At 34.9% G+C, this 25,098-nt stretch overlaps 1 protein-coding gene across 7 annotated transcripts in view; it reads left to right on the top strand.

Moving 5' to 3' along the window:
• KCNH7 (potassium voltage-gated channel subfamily H member 7) overlaps positions 1-25,098 on the top strand; it is a 438,379-nt gene that overhangs the window by 404,802 nt on the left and 8,479 nt on the right. For 4 of the 7 annotated variants that reach the window (XM_074337148.1, XM_074337141.1, XM_019727305.2 and 1 more), the window contains 6 exons: positions 577-829; positions 3,800-4,005; positions 5,852-5,951; positions 14,844-15,107; positions 19,938-20,106; positions 23,984-24,176. In XM_074337148.1, coding sequence (XP_074193249.1) covers positions 577-829; positions 3,800-4,005; positions 5,852-5,951; positions 14,844-15,107; positions 19,938-20,106; positions 23,984-24,176 — 1,185 coding nt within the window. The remainder of the gene's footprint in view (positions 1-576; positions 830-3,799; positions 4,006-5,851; positions 5,952-14,843; positions 15,108-19,937; positions 20,107-23,983; positions 24,177-25,098) is intronic. The other 3 variants (XM_074337144.1, XM_019727307.2, XM_074337138.1) reach the window with 2 other exon arrangements.

The following is a 25,098-nucleotide window of genomic DNA, read 5'->3' as shown; positions in this document are numbered from 1 at the left end:
CCTCTTTCTCTTTTTTCAGTGCTTATCAAAATATTTGTATTAATAATGTGCATATGAGACATAAATATCCCAAGTACTCTCTGGTATATAACATTTACAAATACCATGGATCATTATTTTCATTAATTATAACTAAGATGTATACCAGAGATAGCAATCCAGTTGAGCTGAGATTCCTTCAAAACATTGTCTTTCTAGTTGTACCACCTTTCATTAGTTATGTCTTATTAATTGTCACATTGCATTTTATCTGTGCACAGTATGATACTCAATAACATAATGCAGGGAATAAGAATTAGTGTGAAACGTTGTAGGCATTACATTTTAGTAAAACAGCATTTGTGTTGGGTCTGAATGCTTGAAGTTAATTTAGAAAACAAGTATTTGAATTAAAACTTTAACATGTTTAGCAAGCCAAGTATTCATTAAGGAAAAACAAAGGAGGGAGAGGTAGAAGCAGTGTTAAGAACTCCTGTATGACAATTACTACACCTGTGGTTCTGTGAGCAAGAAATATATTTTAAGTGGAGGTACTCTGTTCATTGTAGTATGAAACACTTTACTTTTTTTCTTTAGGTCCTCAAGGGTTTCCCAGAATGTTTACAAGCTGACATTTGTCTACATCTCAACCAGACTTTGCTGCAAAACTGCAAAGCCTTTAGGGGGGCAAGTAAAGGTTGCCTTAGAGCTTTGGCAATGAAGTTCAAGACCACCCATGCACCTCCAGGAGACACTCTGGTTCACTGTGGGGATGTCCTTACTGCACTTTATTTCTTATCCAGAGGCTCCATTGAAATCCTCAAAGATGACATTGTGGTAGCTATTCTGGGTGAGTGTTTTAGAACTGGATGGTGACAAATTCAGTGACAAGCTGGTGCAATGCACCATGTAAAATGATAGAACAGAGGACTGATCTATTTATTCATGAGTACAGTTTAAGAGTGATGGGTAATTGTAAAGGTTTGTTACAATTCAATTCAAATCAAATTAACATCCTGGAAATGTTTTCTTGACTCTCACTTTTTCTCTGATGTGTAAATGCTTTCGTGACACTCTTCAGTTCTTGGCAGCTACTAAAACATTTAAGGCCAAATATATGAAAATAGTCAGCATTTTCCTTGTCATGTTAGAGGATCTTGGATTCATGCTTGATCCCTTAACTCCTTAAATAAAATGTATATGTTGTAAGCGTGCTGGCTAGCCTGTGCCAATGCCCTGTCATGCAATGGGTTTACATTTTGACAAATTTCATCTATTTGCCATGTACTTTTACCTGCTGTATATCATCAAACGGGATTCTGTGAGTCGTTACCTAGGTAATATAGAGCTTTGAACTTTCAATGAGGAGATTAAAATTAGTAATAAACTGGTTTGGATGCAAAAGAAAGTCATCTGCCCAATCTGTCTCTTCAAAAATAAATTTTGTCTGTGTGAACTTGTAAGATTTCTTTGGAATGCTAGGACAGTGGGGACGAACAAGGGAGCAGAGAGAAGGAGGTCATCTTCTCCTACCACCTCGCCAGTAGGTTTAAACCTCAGTCTGCCCATGGCGGCACCCACCCCCAGTAGTTGTAATCATTTGCACTTCTTTTTCTCCTGTGGATTAAATCCATGCCTATTTAAAAAATGAGCATGTAATTCAATAATTTCCTTTCACTCTACTCTTGATGTTAATATCCCAAAGGATAAGATGTTGTCTGTTTTCCTCTCTTCTGTGTAGACCCAGAGTATGGCATAGCAGGCTCCCCAATGCATGAATGAAGATGTATGAGTGATTTCTATGTATTTTGATAAATTTATTATGATGACAGCTTTTTAAACATTATTTAAAAAAAAAACACCAATGATGTGCAATTTGGTTTACAATACAATAACCAGGCAAAGAATAAAAACGTATTCTAAATCACTTAGTAAGTACACGATAAAGTTAGATTTGCACCAGATTTGGCCTTTTGACAATTTGATCTGGTACGTTTCAGTGAAGGAGCATGCTTCATTGCATTTCTCATCTTTAAATCAGCCAGCCCTCGTTTCTAAAGGAAGGTAACATGCCTTCTTGCTTTATAAAATAGTAATTTTAGTGTGTTGTTAAGGTGTACTTGCTGACTGGCTTACTCTTTGCTCATTTACAATCATGTAAGCCAATTAAGATATAAAGCCCATGTTGAATTTAGTTCAGAGCTTTTCTTTGATAATATCAATATTGAAGTATCAAAGCTGTAAAGAATTTCAGGAGATTCTCCTTTTCTGTTTCTATCTCCATGTAAATCCACACCTAAAATCCTCACAAACTATGATTATTCATTCTATTTTTTGAAAAGCTAGGTATTTATTTAAACTAAAGTTAATGTATTTGCTCTAACATCACTTTTTCTTGTAAAGATGTGGTGTCTGATTTATCCCCATTAAATTCACATCCAGGTAAGAATATTACAGCATTTTCTTTTCTTACTAGTTAGAACTTCATTGTTTCGAAGTGTTTGATAGTTTCCATAGTCAAGTATATATGCACTTGTCTAACAAAAACATAATTAACAGATCTGTTTTTATTAAGGAGTTTTTTTTCTAAATATGAAAAGCTTCAGCATATATGTGAGAAAGTGCTATTTTACACTGCCATTGAAAATCTATATAATCAATACCTTATCAGTAGTTATTAAGCACATATTCCACAGGTACAATTTTTAAATGTCTTGACATTCAGAGATACAAAAATCTAAGTGGCCATGACATTCAGGGCAAGTATTAAAAGAAAATTAAGTATAAGGGGTGTGTAAAGGCTTTGACTGGAGTCAAAATGCATGAGATTTTATCCTGGCTCCTCCCTCTGTTTCTTTCACCCAACTGAGAAGGTGACCTTGACCTAATCAGTTGATCTCTTATCCTCTTTTCCATATTCATAAAATTTAGATAATACTTAATAATTTCTTCATGACATTATTTTGGGGATTAAATGAGATAATGCACCTAAGCATCTGACCCAGTGCCCAACACCTACTTAAGTGTCCTCAGTGAGCACTTGCTGTTGCTGCTGTCATGATCCTCATCATTGAACAAAGCCTGGAAAAGCAGGTGGCATGTGACGAGGCGGAGGCTGTGGAGCGAGCTCGTCAGAATCCAGACACTGAAATAACCTCAGGATTGGCAAGAAAGCAAGGACAGACTTTTAGAATAAGGCCGTGTGTGTGTTGGGGGGAAAGAAATGACTATATAGGTTGAAAGAATATAACTAGATTTACTGAACAATTGGACATATTCATTAAGGGCAAATCCCAAAGTGGTTACTAGCGGAAGCAGGGAATGTTCTGATTGCACCCCTAGTTCTCTAAGTGCTGACAGTGCTGCACCGTAGCCCCACGCTTGGCATCACCTGCACAGAACATTCTGAGATAGAAAGTTCATGAATCTGTCTCACCACAGCCTTTCTCATATTTCTGGATTGACAAAATTAGACCACACCTACTATATGGCAAAACCCTTTTCTAGCAATGTGGGGTGCAGCAGTCTAAAACCATGTTGGCTGCATTCTAGTCGTTTCGCTAAAGAATCAAAACAAGAAAATAATAGAGCTCGTACTAGGACCAGTGCACTAAGAGGCAAATGCCACTCAGAAAACACACATGACTGGGGCCATCAGTATGAGGTACGTACTGGAATTTTGCTGCCCAAGTGTCTGTTAGCCATGAGAGCTTACATTTGAAATCTTTGACTCAGAGATTGGTCAGTGGTCCCGTTCTACTTTTAGAAGGAAAACATTTAATTCAGATTACTTTACCTCCTTTTATTTTCTTTATTTAAGGAAAAAATGACATATTTGGAGAAATGGTCCATCTTTATGCCAAACCTGGAAAGTCTAATGCAGATGTAAGAGCCCTCACATACTGTGACTTGCATAAGATCCAGAGAGAAGACTTATTAGAGGTTTTGGATATGTATCCCGAGTTTTCTGATCACTTTCTCACAAACCTGGAGTTGACTTTCAACCTAAGGCATGAGAGTGCAAAGGTATATGTTAACTGTTTATTTTGTACTTCTGACATTTTATTTTATTCTTGGATTGCCCAAATATCTCTGAAAGGTCAAGCAAAATATTGTAGCAAAACTTTACCAATTCTGAATATTTCAAAGGAAAAGTCTACTTAATATTGGAATGTCTGAATTATAAGGAAGGAATTCAAGCTAACTACTTTTAAACCTATTGAATAATTTTAAGTAAGTTAATTAAGTTTGACCTTTTAAGAATTCTTAGGTGAGACCCTTAATTTGAAATAGCCTTGGTTTATATTGAGTGTGCCAACTATTTGTAAGAAATGGGTGATTCTAGACTATGAAAATCCCTTAAATGAGTTTACCTTATACAGAGATTAAAATATTCTCTCAGCTATTATTTACAATCTGTATTCATTAGTAATGTCTTTTCAATAATAATGAAAAATTAAACTCATTCAAGTTAAGGTCCATATTTAACCCAATTTCTAAATTACAGAAGCATAAATGAATCAGGTTTAACCCTGAGTCAAAATTAGTGCTGCAGAATGAATAACATTGTCTAACAAAAATAATATTTTAAATGATTCTACATATAATTTAACTTAGGGTGAGTTTTGAGAGTGTAGCTCTTATGTCCCTCACTCCCCTTCACTATGAAAATGTGTCCGAATGGTCTATCACTATTCTAAGAATACAGAACTTAGGTTGCAGCCCACGATTTATTACTAGGTCTTTCTCCATCCTCTTCCCCTCAAACTCCCATAATCCCAACTCTAATTTTAAATTCTTTTTATTCCGAAATCAATTGTTGGGTTTTTGACACTTGCCAATGTATTTTAATGCTAACTATATACTCTCTGGAATAAAGATCCTCAAGTCAAAAAGTGGTAGATTGAATTCTCTCCGGAGTTACAGTCATTCCCGGGTACAGCGAGAGACATAAAGATAAAGACAAATATAAACTTTTGAGGTAACCAGGGCACCATTAATATCCTAAAGCACCAAGTCAGATGATTGTTTTTAAAACACTGAAAAGTTGAAAAATATTTAGGGGTGGGGGGTAGGCTCAAGTTATAAAGAACATATGTTTTTTATGATGGTTTTACTTCAGTACTTTACCAAGTCCTAGTTTTATGTCACCAACCTCATTCTGATTTTGCCTTGAAAAACAACAAACATCTACCTCAGATAATTTCTTTACACAAAAAAGTCTAGGCAGCAACCAAATATATAAAGCAGGAGCTTCCATCTCCTGTTTTATTTATTTGGGAGCTTCCATTTTTATTTACAAGATGGATAACATTTTACACAGTGAACCAAAAGGGTGGGGCAGAAGGAACTGGGAACAAAAATAATAAAGGGCTCAAAGCATGGGGTTTATTGACTTCAACCTTATATTTATTGTTGTGAAATTTAACCTTGCAATAATTACCATGTAATTTAAACATCATAGCTAATTTGAATTAGTTTACACTTTTTTTCTCTGCAGTAATACACATTCTACAAAGTTGTTTTAAATAATTATAATTTTTATTTTTGCTTTACCAAGTTACATAAAATACATTCCACATAAAGGAATATGTTGTCTCTAAATGTTGACATCATCCCCAAACATTTCTGGTGAACAACTTCTAAAACTATGATTTCCCCATCAGATGGTGAAACTATTAGAATTATTCTATCATTCTATTTGATAACTTGGAGACAACCATTAAGCAAAGTATTGTAGCTGTTTGCTTGCAATCTAATAATTAAGTCTCACAGTAGTTGAAATGATATGAAATAGTAAAGAGTTTCCTGATAATGCATTATGTTCAGATTAAATAATCTTTGATTTTATCTTCATATTCTGTTAACAAAGTCTGATCTCTTACTACGATCACAGTCCATGAATGACTCTGAAGGAGACAACTATAAACTACGAAGAAGGAAATTGTCATTTGATAGTGAAGGAGAGAAAGGTAATTCATTCTATTTATAAAGTTTAAATGTAGAGCACGTGGTTATTAGCTCTTAATACTTAAATGCTCATTATACTTCTGATTTCAAGGGTAAACTTTATTCAGGTTTTAGGAAGGTAAGTCCTTTGCCGTTTTCAATAGCTAATGATATGGTTTCTGATTGACAGCTCTCAGCAATGCCGTATACAAAGCCATCTGATAGCTACAAGGACAACACAGATAGAGAAATAGAGTAGGTTACTTTAAAAAAAAAAAGGAAGCCATTAGTAACAGTTGGATAACTACGCCTAAGAGTTCTGAACAGAGTGTTATACAGGGAAGACTCTCGTTGCAGGTTGTGCTTGATCCTCTCACATGCATGCATGACATGGAGAAAGGTAATATGTGCTAGTTCCCTTCACCCTCAAACTCTCTGAGGCACTTGCCACTCCTTGTGCTCTCCGGGTTTTATGTCCTAACTATTGTTTTACTCATATACTCAACAAATATGTATTTAACATTTCACATTTTTAAAGAGCTATTCAATTTCTGAGAAACAAATTGTGTAAATGAAACAGCTCTTGCCTTCTCTAGGAAGGGAGATGACACACACTTTCATTTGAGATGGAAAGAGTGGGTGCTGCAACAAGAATAAACAAACCTCAGTGGGAGCCCCATGAGGTCCATTTAATTGTGCCTGAGCAGATGGGAGAAGGCTTTCCTGAAGAAGCCTCCACTCTTGCCCCATGCTGATCCAACAAACATTCCAGTCTTCACCTTATGTGGCCTCTCAGCCGAATCACTGTGAACCAGTTGCTCTCTTCTTGAATACTTTTGTCTTGGCCTCTGTGACACTGCACTCTTCCTATTTTCCTCCTGCTCCATTAATTCTCTGAAGATAATTTCAGGATCATTATCTGCAAAACTAGTTATTAGCATTTCTGAAGGCATGGTCCTCGGCCCTAATCTCTTCTTATTCTATAGCATACTCTTTCCCTGGGTGATCTCACTTATGCTTATAGTTTCATTATATTCTTACATAGGAGATGTGCATATTTACTTCTTAATCCCAGACCATCTGAGCTTCAGTCTCATGTATCCAATTGCCTACTAAACCATCTACTTGAAATCTCAAAGGCAGCTCAAACGCAATATTTCCTAAACTGAACTCATGACGCCCTCCTGGAAACTTGTCTCTCCATCAGTTGCCATGTCTTTAACTGGCACTACTATGCAATCAGTCACACAAGCTAGATAGCTGTCTAGGTGCCAACCTTCTCTCAACCTCTCCATCAACTCTAACAAGTCTTCTTATTGCTACCTCCAATCCATCCCCATTTAGTTCTCAAACTAGGTCCCTTTTGGTTCACTTCTTTCCATCTTCATAGCTACAACTCTGGGCCAAGTTAATAATCTGTCACCTGAAATACTGAAATAGCATCCCAAAGCACCTTCCTATATCCAACTTGACCCTCTCTGATCTATTCTCGATAGTGGACCACTGATGAGTTTTGTTTTTGTTTTTTCTAAATGCAGTTATGTTTCTGTCACCCATGTGCTTAAAGCCTTATAAGGACTTCCCATTCCCTAAATCCTTATTAGGGTGATCTTTGCCTACCTCTTCAGTCTTATCTCATACCACTCTTTCCTTAACTGACTTAACTTGGCCTTCCCTGATCAACTCCTCTCTTTTGCACAATTTGTTGCAGTTGCACTTCTGTGTTTATTTGCATCGTTATTTAACCAATATTGTCTGTTTCTAGATCATAAGCGCCATGGATGGGAAATATTTAGTCACCTAAGTTTCAGTGCTTGCCACATAGAAGGTATTTAAGAAATATTTGTTGAAAGAATTATTATAATTAATTAAATCAAATTTCAGCATCTTTCTTTTGATTCTCTTCCTCTTTTTGCCTTCTTAATCCAAGCTCTTTTTTGGCACTGTTCTCTTATCTCTGAATTCTTGCCGTAAAGGAGCTCATCTACTAGCTTCAGTTTGATCTATATTTCAAGTGAACTGAAATGTTCTCTAATCCATGTAAATTGTTTCTGTGTTTTTGCTTATATTATTACCTTAATTGGAATTTTTTTTCTTTAAATGAAAGTTTATTGGGATGACAATTGTTAGTAAAGTTACATAGATTTCAGGTGTACAATTCTGTAATACATTGTCTATATCTCACATTGCGTGTTCACCACCCAGAGTCAGTTCTCTTTCCATCACCATGTATTAGACCCTGTTTACCCTCTTCTAGAACCTTAATGGGAATTTATCTTCCTGTTCTCAAACACACACACACACACACACACACACACACACACACACCACACCACTTTTTCAACCAGTACAATTACATTTTTGGGGGGGTCAAGGTTAATCTCCCATGATATATTGAACATAAACTCTTTCTTGATTTCCTCAGATGTATAGGTTTTCTTTCTCTTATGAATTCCTGAGACACTTTCCTCTCATTATATTGTCAAAATCTGTACAGTGATTATTGGTGTATTTGTCCTTTTATATCTAACAAACTATAAATTTCTTTAGCAAAGAATGGTTGATAAATATTTATTGCATTGGGACAATGGTTGAATCCTCTGGCTTATTGCAGAACAATACACCATTCACAGATAGGTGGTAATTTATTTCTGCAATGTCCTTCATTATTCTCTTGGTAACTCTTCTAAAATCAGAACCATTACTGTCAATTTGTACTTCCATAGACTTAATATAAATTCCTTATCCTGAAGTTAATCTCTTATTTTGAAATGAAGAACAACTTGACAATGTTGTCTATATAATAATGTCCCCATCCAGTTAAAGATTTATTAAAACTCCTTTCAATCTTGTTTTGTTTCCACATTCTCAAGCTAAACAATCTAATGGTTTTTGTAAGGTCCTGAGAGCACATCACAATTTATATAGTACTCATGCTACTGGACATTTTTATTGATTCTGAAAACTTTCCACTAATCAGAGGATTTGGTCTGTGAGACCGTTTTATATACAGTATAGATAGTAAAGGATTTGCCTGCCTTCCTGCAGCTATTTGGAGTTTCCTGGTAAGTCAGTGAGTAAGCACAATTTGGTAAATATGAAAACACAATTAACTCCAGCTAGCCAGAGCCTGAGAGCCTATCCCAGTCTTTAGGAACCCATGGTGCTATAGCCAAGTATAAAAGTTGCTGAAAGCAATTTAGTCCTGTCACCCCAATATCCTGCTCTGAAGGTGGCCATTCATTCTATTCTTTTTGACGTAGAATCAATTCTAGAAGAAAAACATGCATATAATTAAGTAGAAAGAACAGAGAACTTTCAGAAGATAATTGATGCTAAATGATATGGAGATACATAAATTAAAAGCTGCCCGTGAAATGCATTGATTATTTTAGAGTTACTTTACTACTCATGTGAAACAATACCTTGAAGGCAGATATCTAAGAGTACTGATGACTGTGAAGTAATCAGCAGAGCCATCAACAAGCAGGGGGAAGAACACATGGCTTGGCATTGGAGACAGACAGAGGTTGAGTCATGCATTGTCACTCACTATCTACTCAGCAAGGCACTGGAATTCTTCAGGCTTCAGCCCTCATCTCTCCCCACCCCACTTCCAACCTTGCCTACCACATAGTGCTAAAGAGCTTATATTCAAAAAGATATATGAAAAAAAAAAAAGATACATATAGGACCTCTGGCAAAGTGACTTGAACAAAGTAGAAACCTAACATATTGGCTCAGTTCTCTCTTAAAATGAATTTGTTAATGAAAGTGGTTTGTCCTCATGAGCTTCATATTTCTTCTGGAAAGATAAACTCATTCCCCAATAAGAAAAAGCTGTCCGTTCAGTTCTGAATTTGAGGACACCTTGTATTTTTTGAAGGTGTCTTCAAGAAGTTCTCTTTCTTTCCTAAAATTTTGGCATGGAGGTGCCCAAGACCTTCCTAACTTGACTAGGATCATTGTAAGACGTACTGGTAGCCCCGTATAACACGGCACTTCTATAACACGGTTTCACTTTAACACAGTTGGAGAATGAAAGAAATCCCTGAACAACATGGAGCGTAATAAAAGCTTTTAAGAGCAAAAAATATCTCATTTGAAATTAGGGAAATCCCTGAACAATGCAGAATGTAATAAAAACTTAGTAGTGATGACGAGGAAAACATTATTTAATACATATTAATATGTTATACTTTTGGTGAAAATTGCTTTATTAAAGATATTTCTCTTAATTATAAAAATATAATACTATGTTTTGTTTTGTTTTTAATTTTTGGAATCTAACCCCCTTTTTAAGGTGGCCCCGTGGCGCAATGGATAGCGCATTGGACTTCTAACCCCCTTTTTAGTATTAGTTCTTTGTTTCGTATAACACGACATATTTTAGGAACCTAACAGCCATGTTATATGGGGGTTACTTGTAGTACTATCACTCCTGAGATGGAAGTAAAATGTTATTATTACATAAAGTGAAGAACAAAAATGAATCTTCAATGACTTATTTGGTGGCCACGAGCATTAATCACATGGTGGCACATAATACAAGTAAATGAAGCATAACCGTCTGGAACATGTTAAAATGGTCTCTAAGTAGTCTTCAACATTAGATTGGGTTGTTCTTACTTCAGACTATACCAATATGACCCAATGGGTTATGGGAACTTTTTTTTTAAATTTTGTATTGTGTATATTTTATAATATAGATAATATATTAGTACAATAGAATGTATAAGGGCACATGAGATACACACACACACACACACACACACACACACACACATTTTTTACTGATAGTGCTTTTGTGACCAAATGTTTGGAATATTTAGCTCTTTCCATTGACAGAAAATGCAGTATCAAAGTAGTTACTAATGACTGATTTAGAGAGCCAAATAATCTTTGGCAGAGAATAAGCCAAGGACAACAGCAATGTAACTGGTCCGAAAAACAAGAAAATTTAAAAATACCGTTAATGATGTGCCTGTGCTAACCAAAGGGGTGGAAATCAAATTGAAAAAAATATTCAGCATCTTCTTTCCTGGTCTTAGATGTTGCCACACATGCCCTGAAAAACAGGAACCCATTTTGAGACATTATGCATCATAAGAATAGGGAGAAAAGGCTGCAATTTTCTCATTTACCCATCCATATAATTTTTATTAAAATAGGTACTTCCATATATTTCAAGTGAACAAAATATAATGTTCAAGAAAATAAGAGTGAAAATGTTTTGAACTCATCACACCTTGCGTTTCAAAGAATAGCAATAAACTTTATCTCGTTGTAATACTGGTTTAGTGATTTCAGATTGTCATCCAAAAGTCAGTAAGTTTTGAAAGCATTTCTCCAAAGTAATTTTTATGAAAGTTATTGAAGTAAGGAATAAATATACGCATTATTAAACTTATTTTTATAGAACAGGCATTGTCTAATTCTAATTTTATTAAATTAAGCCTTTAAATATATTCATATTATATTTTGGTATCTTTTTGGAATATTTTCACCAATAACAAAGGTGATTAACTTTTGTTATCTGTTTTAACAATATAGAAATGTATCTTCATTTGAATTTTAATATAGTTTTAATTTTTTAATCTTGTATCTGTATAGAAAAATCACACTAGTTTCTTTTCAACATTGTTTGAAACTAGAGAGGAACTAAGGTACTTGAAATCAAATGAAAAAAATTATTTTAGATTCCAATTTTCCAAAAAAACGAATTTTTTAAATGTATCTGGCTGGCAAAGGCTCAGCTTACCTCAAAATTGTTACCAGTAGGACATCTAAAACTCAGATGTTGAGAGAGCACATTAAATGACTCTCTTTGATCAAAAGTCGAGTCTACCTGTTGAGTCTGGAAAATAAAAATGGTAATTAATCTGAGAGAAAGACTCCATAAACAAGCACAAGTGTTTGTTCCCAGATTATTTGAAATGGAAGAATTTTATATTATCATTCTTAAGACAGATGAGTCAGCTACTCCATCAGGACAATCTTATTCTATGCTCTTAAATTCATTCTGAACCCAGAGAGACATGCACAGGACAAATCACAAATGCTTTAGAATTGTGTACCATGACGGAAAGGGGAGGAGACGAACTGTCAGTCTGCAGAAACAAGGAATTTGAAAACAAAACAAAAAAATGTTTTCAGTCATCTAAATCAGAAAGCAAATTTTAGGCTTAATTAAACAGGCAAAATGTTTTCTTTGTAAAATGATGATAACAAGTGATTATACAATCTCACTTCTAGCAAAGGGGAAAATGTAAAGCTACTTCAGATTACTGCCCTCAGAATACTATTTCTACATAGAATAAAAATAGCATTAAGAAAAAAAAATAGAACCTAATACTTTTTAATGTCCATAATCCAATTTAACTAGAAAAAGGCAGACATAAAACAGGCCATCAAAATCTAGAGGTACCTGGATGCTAATTATAATGCATTTCAGTCCAATTTCATGTATTCCATCAGTCAACCTCCAACCTAAACCTCAGCAGTTTCTATTTTTAATCCACAAATAGATTGTCATTTCAAGTTTCATTTTAAATGATGGAATATGAAGCTTTGATTTATTTAGTAAGGAATAGAAATGCTGTTGCAGTCAGGCAGCGTCAAAGAAACTGTTCACAGGGCTTGGGTTCCAGGAAGCATCTGGCTGATTGTCCATCGGCAATAAACATGGAAATAAATGTGGAATGATTCTCTTTATGTATTAGAAAATTCAAATATATCAAACTTTTTCTTCTTCTTTTGCTATCCTGCTTTTATATGAATTTTTGCTAAAGGATTTAGATATCACGTACTTGAAGTAATTTGCTCCATTTTACTACAGAACTAAATAATAATCCCCCATTCACCACATTTTTGGATACTTGTCCTGAGTTGAAATTAACAAGTTATAATTCAATTTAACAATATATGTTAGCTGATGGATTTGTGCCTAAGCATCCAAAATTAGGCCATAAATTAAAAAACTAAGAGTGCGGTTTATGCAGTAGGTGGGACAGAAAATTTTATCAGGAACATGTGAGGATTTAAAAATCTGCAGAGAACTCCCAAGACCTCTCAAGCTAAAGAGACAAAATGGTTTAGTAATTTGTGATGTGCATTCATTACAAATATCCATGTTAGCATTTCCATACTTAGATTGGAGCCTTATGAATTAATGGTTAATTCAGTTTGCATTTGATTCTGCTAGAAAAGATTCTATGAAAATGTTTAAAAGGCAAGCTGATTCAAACCCCACTGGTGGCCAAACAGCACAAAGATTTACTTAGGAGTAGCAAACTGATGCAATTCACTGAGCAGGTATGAAGATAATTTAGAAAAGTGAAGCTTTTCCTTTTCTCTTTTTTTCTTTTTCTTTCACATTTAGTAGCATAAAATTGGACACTTATTTTTTTGAGGAATGAACTGATATATTCATAAAGTGGGGGATTTTTATCAAATTTTCAGGAGGGGACAAGTTAAAAATCAAAACAAAACAAAACAAAACAGAAAAACAGAGGAAGAGATGACAAAAGTGTTTACAGGGTTAAGGAGGGCTGTATCCATGACACTGGAGAGAAAAGGGTTTGTGTAGGAAGAGCTGATCTAAATATTTACAACCAATTAGATTAGTGGTTGAGTGGAGAAATACAAGTGACACTAAGTAATCAATGATGTCTACAGTACTTGAGATTGGAAAAGTCTAAGGTCTTCTCAGACTGAGCAAGTGGGAATTCTTAAAGAAAATAAATTAAGCAATATGTTTTTGCTACATTTAACTTTAATGGACAGAACATTAGCTCCTAATAACAATTTCACATCAGACTGATTTTCAAACTCTGACCATTTTCACCTTGATTTGGTTTCTGAGTTCTTATATTTTAAATTATATATATGAAAGGAAAAAATCTCTGTTTAATTTCTATGCCATATGAGAATTTTTAAAAAATAGTTGGAAGTTTTTCTGGAGTGGCCTTAAATCAGTTCATTTGGCCTTCTATAAATAACAAAGAACAAGCAGGCATTGTAGATGGGGAAAATGTGTTAAGCATTTCTCTAGAAAACGATATACCTTCTGGAATATGTTGGTTAGTTATTAGGAGTAACCAGATGGAGAATTATACTGTCTCCCCAGGACACTAATGGAAACAAGTTCTGGGATTTGTCTCTGAGTTTTTCTTGTGGAAATATGTTCTAACACAACCCTGAGGGCTGAAATTATCCTGACATTTCTGTATAAAACAGCCAGTATTCACTACTGGCTTTAATGTAATTATGTAAACCTACCTTCATTACTGTATTTAGCTTTATATGCTTCACAATATGCTACCCAGCCAACCAGCCTGGAATGTCACAGCCATTACACACATTGAACTGCCATAAAAATGCAGCCTGCCAGCCTTTACCACAGGGAGGCTTCCAGTTTTAACCTTTGCAATGTGTGAATGGCCACCACAGATGAGAGGGTGTGAAGGTGAAAAACAAACAACAGGATGCATTGTGGTGATATTTTAAAATTGGGACACATTTTCCCTTCTGTTTTCATTTCCTTAAAGAGATAGTGCACCAGATTTTAAGAATACAAATGATTATTGAGCATGTATAAGGTTGTAAATTAGCCAATATTTTTTTTCTCAGATATAAACATTATTACTATCCTAGATAAATTTTTATTTTGAAAGGAATCATGTATTTCACTAGTGTCCCCCGAATTAAGAAAAACAAAATATGTTTCCTTAAATAGCAACATTTTCAATAGGAAAAAAAGAAGAAAAATATTTTCCAGTGGTTTTATAGAAAATTCCGTATTTAAGTTATTCAAAGAACATCACCATTAAAAAAGGTAGTTAATGTATAAGTAGTGTAATATGTATAGAGTCCCACATTTATTTATCTTCTGTAAAATAACGTTCCTTTGATAGATTTTGGCAAAGGAAACAGTACAAATGACCCTGAAGACTCTGTAGATACCATAAGAAATTATCAGAGTTCCAAGAAACAATTTGAAGAGAAAAAAAGCGGATCTTCATCTTTTATCTCCTCCATTGAAGATGAACAAAAGCCTCTCTTCTCAGGAATAGCAGATTCACTTCCAAGAATAGGGAAAGCAACTGGACTTGATTTTGAAGAAACAGTGCCCACCTCAGGAAGAATTCACACAGATAAAAGAAGTCACTCTTGCAAAGGTAATCAAATTTCTCAAGAATCAGTTTGTCTGTCTTCGGTGCTCATCATAAAATTGTGACATTTTACAAATGTCCACAAATACCTTACTGATATATGTTAATCTAATCTTTTGTGATTTCATAAAATTGCAACTAGTTAAAATCACGTACAAAGTGTTTGCACCACTCTGGATTACTGGTAATTATTCCTAAGCAATGATACCTAAGAGGGTTTTGTTGTGGCCAGTCAGACATAACGTAATGCCACATAGAACATTGTGGAATGTCTACTGTAGTTATTCCAATGGAGAGATGGGATCAATGAGTATTTTAAGAGAGCTAATCAGTTGATTCTTACTCTTCTGACCCACTCCTCACCCTGAGACTTGTTGTTTTATAGAATGAAAGTCCCATGCAATAACACTTTATTAAATGCCCCAAAAAAAATCTGTTTACTGGGAATTATGAGAAAAATGGGGGGTATACCCCTACATAAAGCATGCTCTTGATTCACCTCATTTGAAAAAATTTGTTTAACATCTCTACCAAAAAGGATACACAAATATATGGGTTTTGTTGTAGGAAATATGCATGGGAAGAGTAATAATGCTTGATGCATGCAAATTTGATGCAAACCAATCAAAAATTCAGGAAAACTTGAGAACTACCTTGTGGAAGAACAATTAACTTAGAATAAACAGGAGCTAGATCTAAGTGGGTGCTAGAATAGGTGTGGCTTAGACTACTTCGGTTCCAACCACAACTCTGTCATTTACTTCCTTTATGGCTTAGGATAAGTGACTAGTAGACCACATTAAAACTCAGTTTGCACATCTTTAAAATAGGAATAATATTTTCTAATCAACTAGTCAACTGCGGTTGTTAATACGATAGTATGCTTACTTTCTCTGAAATAAAATCCCCAAGTTGGTTTAGTTTTATTCACAAGTTTTATTTTCTAACACTTTAATTATTGGATATATCCAGAGATATATAAAAAATGTAGAGATGAATAAGGCATAGCAAAAAATCAAAAGAATATAACAGAAATGAAGGAAAAATAGGATATTCTTAGCCTGGCATGATAGCAAAATTATGGGACAGAGTAAGTAAATATTACCTATCATCATCACCATTATTTGAAATAACTATATCTGACAAATATCTGAAAGTTTTATTGAATCTAGGATGTTTAGGCTTTAGATTTTTCCACATTTACATTCCCTATCTTATAAATCTGCTTTTGCCATGACCCCACATTGACATAAGCTAAGAATATATGCAAATGTTCTCTGGACAATCTAAAATCTTGATGAAGTGAATGAAAATAGTACCTCATTTATCAAAATGGAAGAATGGAATATTAGATGTGATTACCAAAGGTCCCATTTTAGTTATTTATGAAAATGAATTCTTGGAAGTGCCAAAAATAGAAAAAGGTTGTTTCATGGAAGTCAAAAGTTCTGAAGAACTTGCTGAACCATCTCTACTATTTCTAAAAGTCAGTCTAATGATGACCTGATCTTTTGAAAGGTATTTTTTGTTGTTTTCCTTTTGAGTTTTAGAATTTCAAGTGTTAAGTTGTTAAAGATATAATTTTGGGATTTTATTTAACTTTACAATGCCTCTTGCTGACAGTGAGTTCTCATGCCCTTCATCTTATGTTTTGCTTTGTTACTATTTCCAATTATTTTTAATTATCTATTCTATATGCATAATAAAAAAATAATATTCTAAAAATAATTTTAATATCTAAAATTTTTTAATTTTCAAAAATTTACAAAGCAATCCTTATTCAAATAAAACAAAAATGACCATGAAGATACATAGCTAAATATGCATGTGGCTTGAATAAACATAATTCATATCATATAGCATCAATGAGACACACCTGGTTGATTAATGTCATCAACCAATGAAGAATTCTAAAACTTCATACCCTGAAAATTTCATTCCTTAATGACTTTTTAAGGTGAGGTACTATGGAATGTTTGAGAATTTGAATGCATATTTATATTGTATAGCTGTAACTCCTGCAGTTTGAACTACAAATCCCCACAAATTTTAGTTTTATCATTAATTGGAAATTTCACTTCTTCACATTCCTGTCATTTGTCATGCTGAATCCAACAGAAAAGCACCTTTAGGCAAAATTTAAAAAAAAAAAAAAAAAAAAAAAAAATTAAGCAGACTCTGATCTATTTAGATTGAGTAAAAAATTGACTCTAGGAAAATTGTGTACCCAGAGAAAAGTGAAAGTTTACTTTCTGTTCATCCAGTTCCAGAAATGTCTTGCAACTATAGCAACATTTTCCAAGGCAACAAAGTGCAGATGCTTTCTGAGCTATATTTAGAAAGTGTCTATAGGGATGTTCATTTTGTTAAGACCCTAACCAGGATTCCCTCTTTGAACTTCTTTATTTTTTATATTGCTGGTAAAATCAGCTAATGACACATATCAAGACTTTAATAAAAGAGTAAATTTTAATCAAGGTAGCTTCTATCTAAGTTTATATTTTTATTCATTCCTTCTCAGAGAACATAATCAGTTGTTTTCTTTAGTACTGAAGAAAAATATAATCCTACATAATTTATTGCATGTGATTCACCATTGTTCTTTAAACATCAATTCATTATACATAATTTGAGAATGAAAGAGCTATTAAGCATAGGCAGAAATTCTGTACACTTTCTTGGCACAAAATTTTTGAGCACAATATGTCATTTCCATCCTATCATTTCTTATTGTCTTCTTTAAAAATTCCTATATCAACTAGCTAACAGGCATCTAGACAGGGATAAACATTGGCATCACCAAATCATCAATATGTGTGTTCTGAATGTTTGTTTGGTATTGCTGCTCCAAAATTGAAAAACTAGGGTACTAAGACATCATATTATTGTTTTGCATTTTAAATAGTCACATGTCAGTATGGTAAATAATAAACCATACTTTTCAGTGAAAATCTGCTGATATACTAGTAAAAACTCCAGCAATATTATTGGGTTTTTGTTTGTTTTCATTTTGCTGTGTTTGGTAAATATCAAAGGAAATTATACACTGTTACTTCAAAAAAACAAAAGAAAACAAAACACCAGGATCCCACAGGCTAAGGAAATCTAATCATAACCATGCTGGAATTCATAGGGAGCTCTCTGAGATCTGTTAGCCATTTCAACAGAAGAGAAAACCCTGAACTTATATTTTTCCAAAACTGGCTTTGTATATGCTAATTCCTTTGTTATAGCTTCAGCCAATTGAAGCAGAAATTGTAGGAAATTGTAGGCACCTCATTAGAGAAATTTCTGTGTATTCAGTGATAAAAGGATAATGATAGAAAAACCATGAAGAAAGAACATAGAAATTGTGTCTGCTACTTGGAGAAAGGGAATGCTGTACTTTGGATAAACTGTAGGAAAGGAAGGAATTTCAAGAAGTTCTACAAATCTTGTTCTCTATTTCTAGAATTATAGCTAATCTTCCCCAAATTGGTTACTTTCTTTTTTTTTTTTAAATAGCCAAGGATATAAATTCCTTAACTTTACATAACTTTTGTCACTGTTTAATTATAGCTACTTGTCAAAAAAAAAAAAAAAAAAGTCTATCAAACCAAAATCACTTTCTCTACTTCAAATCTGTTTCCATGTGAAAATGAAGACCAGTTTTAGGTTGTATTTTCCTTCTACCAGCCCTCCTCATAAGGAAGAAATGTTGTTCCTTCTTTATCTGTAAAATAAATTCAACTCCACTAGTATTTTCCCATGGGTCTTATTTTCCAAACTTTTAATCATTTTAAGCCCTCTCTAGATAAGTAAAATGTAGAAAGTAAGAAAGCATAACAAAAGCCGTTAAAAGTATATGTATATGACAAAAATTAGAAGAAAATGAGATGTTATATTTGCCCTCAGATAGTGATAACTTGCAAATACATGTTGTAGGAGAAATTGCAAATTAAAAGAAGCTCAGAAAAGGAATCCTTGTGTGGAAAATGATCAAAACCTTGCTAGATTGAATTTCTCAAGTTCAGGCCCTATGTCTTCTTCGTCTTTAATTCCTCCACATTTAGCAGACTGTCTGGCACATAACAGAGACACAGAACATTTGAGAAGAGAACTTGAATAGATAAGCAATATGTTTTAAAATATAGTGACATAAAAATATTCTGAATGAAAGAGCCACAAGAAAAAACATTGGAAGTTAACAGGAACATATTAAAGGATGGTGCAGAAGGAGCTACAAGGAGACATAGAAGCATGAATGAGTGTCACAGGACTAGAGGATCTTTAGGACCCTTCCCATCGTTAATGGCTTATGGTTCCTTGGCTCTGTTTTGAGTTGGGTTAGCCTAAGAAAATCACCCTGAAGGTAGGCACTTCCCCATGGCTCCTCCTCGGAGCCACTCTGCATCATGAAGTATGCTAATTATCCTGTGGGAAAGAGCCCTAAAATCTTAAACCCAAGATGAAGCAGTACAAATAAATGGTGCTGTTTCTTCCCAAATATAAAAGTGCACAATAACTGCTCTCTAAATCAGAGTTTTGGGATGGCCATCCATGTTTTCTCTTAGCACAAAGAGAAAGAAGACAAAATTATATCCAAGACTCAAACAGCTAATATGTTTTTATTCATATGGAAATGGATTGGGGCAGTGGCCAACAGGGTCAGGGTGGTGGGATGCAGCTGATTGAGACTCCTGGACAAGTCCCTGAGTCACTCTGGGTGATCCACAATTCCCCATGTCTTTGGGTTATACTTCCATATGCTTTCCTGCCTGTACTGTGGACATCCCTGTGTAACTGATGCACATGGACACCCAAGGAAATTGACATCCATCTTGCTATTTCCCACAGATATCTCTGACACAAGAAACTGGGAACAAGAAAATGTCCAGACTCAGGCTGATGAGTCTAGTCCCTCAGCACTTCCGCGAGCTGCCTGGGGAATCTCTGAAACCGAAAGTGACCTCACATATGCGGATGTAGAGCAAAGATTAGATTTGCTTCAAGCACAACTTAACAGGTATAAGCAATGGTGGGGCAAAAGGAGACTATAACTCAAGCCCTTGGTTGGGTTCTTGCTTTATTCCTTGTAAATAGCAAATTCCTCCTGCCATAATCTCATATTTTCCTTCTACGCACACTTATTCAGACGTTGACAAATTATTAATCTGTGTTGCCAAGAGCATTTATTTAGAACATTTCATACTTCTGGCAGTGTAAATACTATTTATTTCTTTACTTGCCGTAAAATTAGTATATCATCCACACCAGCTGCCTAAGAAAAGTCCTTTTTTTTTCCCTCAAAATAATCATATTTAGCTTGTTGACAAACACCCTTCCTCTTTAAATCTTTCTTTTACCCATTTTGGTTATTTCTTATGTATTATGGAATGTTTTATGGTAACTTGCTTATGTATTATGGATTTTTTTTAAGTATCGACAAATTATTTAAACACTTAGTTATTCAGTCAACTTGTTAAAATGAGATTGAATTGAAAATGTTAGAGTTGAAGCCCATATCCTCACCTTTTCCCTCCATCTTTGATATATACTATTTTAAAATGAGGAATAAATTTGGTTTTAGGGAGGATGGAATTCCTTAATCAAAATCTGAGTGGATTGTTTAAAATTAAACTGGTCCATAAGACAGAAAAAAATATATGAATGAGTTGGATACAGCTGCTTTAGTTGTGGTTCGTGTGGGACTTTACCTTGATTCAAAAGTAGTCTCCATGGATACCACCAAGCAAGGTGAAAAACTACATGAATCAAACAAACTAAAATGTTCAAATCAACTAAAACACACAATGAGAGATGAGGAGAGCCAGATGTTCTAATGAACACATTTCTAATAAGTGCAAGCATGGTAGAAGGACCACACCCCCTGAATCCTGATTTTACCTTGTGTTCATAAATGCCACGTCAGCATTCTCTACTGATGGTGTGGTTACTAAGACCAGAGGTTTCCACTAAGGGGTCCGCAGACAAAATTCCCCTGGGCCAATGGCACATACTTGCGCTGTCACAGAGATGTAAGGCCAAGTGTACCTGGTCATAGCTGTCTCTGTAATTAGCTTGCTGAACAACCATGTGTTTTCTTGGCCATTTGTAAGTATAGCACATATGAAGCCAAAATGAGTCTATACTATGTGTCACCAATGGGTGACCAAATTTTGGGATGACAGTTGTCTGCCCAGAGGTGACATGAAAATAAATTGTTCTTTCCATTTCTTTCTATGTATAGCTACACTCTGGTTTGCTACATCATATTTCTATTCTGTCTTTGGCATGTCTTACAGGTTACTAGTATGCTGTCTGTGTTTAATACATCTTAGGAATTCTGCCCATGTCTAACAAGCTACTTGCTTACACATTGTCTATACTTAGCACATCCTATGAGTTATGCCTAGACCACACAAGCTACCGGTTTACTTACTACCTCCTTAATATTTTGTATGTGTTTCAACAATACTGTTTGTTGTTTTTACTGCTTTTTCAAATCTTTCTGCCAGAGCTGAACAGTTTCAAACAATAAACACATTAAAATGTATGTGCACACAAATATACACAACTATAAAATTTAATTTAATTTAAAATCGCCTGGTGCTGAGGTCCATATCTAATCCCCAAATGTCAAATTCAAGTCTTGCAAATTGAAACATAGATAAGAAAATTAAAACAGATTATTATTTATTTAGAGTCAATAATTCGTAATTAAAGTGTAAGAACTTGCCGTAATTATTATTGGTTAGAGAAGCATATGTAGTTACTTAATACATTTGCTTTTTTTCTCCCCCTATTTATACCAAGCCACTTTGATCTTTTACCCATAACATATATAAAATGCACACTGTATAACACATAAGAATTGATATAAGTGTGGTCTGAACTTGAATTTCTTTGATTCTTGTGGCTGAGAGAAGGTAACTGCCCATTTCTTTACTGCCAGGCCTAAGTATCTATTTCATTTATTGAATAAAAAAGTAAGTGAATGAATGGATGAATGACGGGGACAGCAGTGATTTCTGCACCACAATACTTGCACAGTACTTGTGATTGGTTAGCCTAAAGCCATAACTGTGCTACTTACTAGCTACTTATAGGAAGCTTGGGTCAAGTTATTTACCCATAAATGTCTCCAGCCTCAGGTTCTTTCCTGACTCATATCGACTACAATGCCATTGCAAAGCCTAAGATAATACACGTGCAATGAGGGGGAATCAGACCTATTATATTTTGCTATTCTCCCTTTAATTTTAATTTAAAATTTGAATGAAATTAGCAAGCCAGTTGGCTAGTTGTGAGCTTTGAGGAAAAATGATCAGATTGGTATTTTGTAAGCCAGATGGATGATAGAAGCAAGTGAACTTTTATGTTTTGTCTCTGCCTTAAATATCAAAGGCCCAGAATGGTAGATGGGAGAGAAATTTAGCATTGAACAGTACTTAACTTTACAGAAAGACTACAATGTATAATATATATGATTCATGATGTGAATAGGAGAGAGGCAAAGTAAAATAAAGGTAATATAAATTTGAAACACATAAGAAATTATCCAATTGTTGTTAACTATGAAAGAAAAATGCTACCAAATCTCTTTTTTTGTAGAGTAAATATAGGTGACAAGAAACAGCAAAGCTTGATTAAAAAGCAAAGACCATTATTGATTAATAACACAATCTCAGTGTTTTACATTTTGAAATCAATAAAGCTTAATTGTAAAAATGTAATACACTGTACATTGTAAAAATGTAGTCTATTTGATTCAGCTGTTTTTCTCTTAATATCTTATTCACCGAGCAGGAAAGCAATGTTCTTTATCAGAACCGTTTAGTGAGACAGAAAGTTAGCATCTGCCAGGAGAGAATCTCTGTGCTCCCTCTCCTGTCCTTCTTGTTTAAAGCAGGACCATAATTCCGTTTGTTGGTAGTCGTTTAGTTTGGGCGACAAAATTATGCTGAGAGACTGATTTTGCCAGCAATTTATTTAACAGAGGTTTGCTTTGGGAATTATAATTTCACAAGCTAATAGTATACAGGATAATATCTCTTAATAAGCCAAATAAAGAAATAACATACTCCAAAGCAATGATAGATTCATTACACTATTGTTCAAGGCAAGGGGAGGGGAAAAGAATAAAGTCCAAATTTAGATGAGGTGTTCCTTCTATATGAGGAGGCACTTGAGAGGGGCACTTGGCCAACCAAGAACTGACATCCAGGTGCCAGCACAAAAATAAAACTCCCTTGTTGCTAGAGTACATTGCTAGGGAACAAAGGTACCAGTGTTTGTGGACAGGCTAGGCTGCTTCCAAGAGTTATCACTCCAGGGGCCATTGTGTGGCTTTGTGTCACTGCTGACAAGGAGTGCCTCGTGGAAGCAGGGACAGATGTCCCTTCTCTTCCTGAGACTGATGCACTGTTTAGCTCCACTGCCGACCAAAGAGTCACCTTGCCGCAGCAAGAGCAAATGTCTCAAGACCTTCGGAGAGCTATTTAGGTCAGTGAGATGTCACTATGCCCAGACTAAAACTCTCAGACTGTTCTCACAAATTCTCAGGATTTATAGTCTAAATGTTCCCTTGCCATCATTGCTTGTGTACATGTTCTTATCAGATAAGCCCCCAAGGGCCTTTCAGCAGTTCAGCTGCTAAGATGAGATGATGACATCTTGACACAACTTGCTTCAGTCTTCTATCAAAACAACTTCACTTCTCCAATTTGTTTTTGTCTTTGTCATAAACAGGCGGATTAAAACAACTCCACTTAAGTAATAAACAAATGCATTTGAAATCATGTTAAACCAATACACAATAGTGGTGCTGAAATTTTCTCCAATTCTTTGCAATGATTGAACTATTTGGGGACTGTCTTCCCCCATTTCTATCTGTCCTGCAGACTTGAATCCCAAATGACCGCTGACATCCAGACCATCTTACAGTTGCTGCAGAAACAAACCGCTGTGGTCCCCCCAGCCTACAGTATGGTAACTGCAGGAGCAGAGTATCAGAGACCCATGATCCACCTGATGAGAACCAGTCACCCAGGAGCATCCATCAAGACAGATCGAAGTTTCAGTCCTTCCTCACAAGTGAGTATAGTGTACAACCAACAATGTCTCACAAAGTGTGTTCCAGGAACCACCTGAACAGAAGCATCTGGGTGCTGTGGAAAATGCAGATTCCCACTCTTCTTAATTCAAATTTCTGGGAATAGGTCCTGTAATCAGAGTTTTACGCAAGCACCCCCATTCTTACGCTCATTTAAAGTCTGAGAACAATGGACTTTGAAGAATAATCTTAAAACACTAACATTTTTTATAAGGAAAAGCTTTTTTCAATAATCAATCTACTTAAGTTTATATATAGTACAACTATGAAAGCAAAGGAATAGCCCTGGGTCCAAAAAGTTCTTCAGAGAAAAGTCTGTAATTTGCTCTAGTGACAAAAGTTACCCTTGGACAGGGTCTCAGGAAGGAAGGGGAAGAGAAATAGCAGCTGGCCAGAGAAGATCTGAGGTTCAAGTGCAATCAGTTATCTGCTCCCCACCCATCACATGAGACCTCTACATCTTTTTTCACCTGAAGAATGATAAGGAATGATCGTTTCCTTTATGTCGCCTCTGAAGCCCTCGAAATGGCCCCTTTTGAATTACGTTAATGTGAAATGTCTAACTCTCTTGGAATTCTATTTTAGGAATCATTCTTAATTACTTAAACACTGTGGCCTAACTGGACCTAAGGATGATGATTTAAATAAGGATTTACAGAACAATCTTATAAAACTTCTAGAAGTTTGAGAATTTAGTGCAAGATGTTCTGGGAAATGAAACATTAGTAACAGGAGGAAATACGCAGAATGAAAATAATGCAATCTTTCTAATATACAAAGGAGACATTTATTTATCTCAAACTAGTTTTAAATGGCTGGGAAACATACAAAACCATGTCCTTTGCTCTTGTCAGTGGATTTAGATAACATTTTCTGACTAAGGACTGGTGATTTTCTTCCCTT

This window comes from Rhinolophus sinicus, linkage group LG01 (assembly GCF_036562045.2).
Source record: "Rhinolophus sinicus isolate RSC01 linkage group LG01, ASM3656204v1, whole genome shotgun sequence".
In the NCBI taxonomy this organism is placed as follows: domain Eukaryota; kingdom Metazoa; phylum Chordata; class Mammalia; order Chiroptera; family Rhinolophidae; genus Rhinolophus; species Rhinolophus sinicus.
Note: the sequence above shows the minus strand (reverse complement) of the source record. Positions and strands in the feature narration are given on the sequence as shown.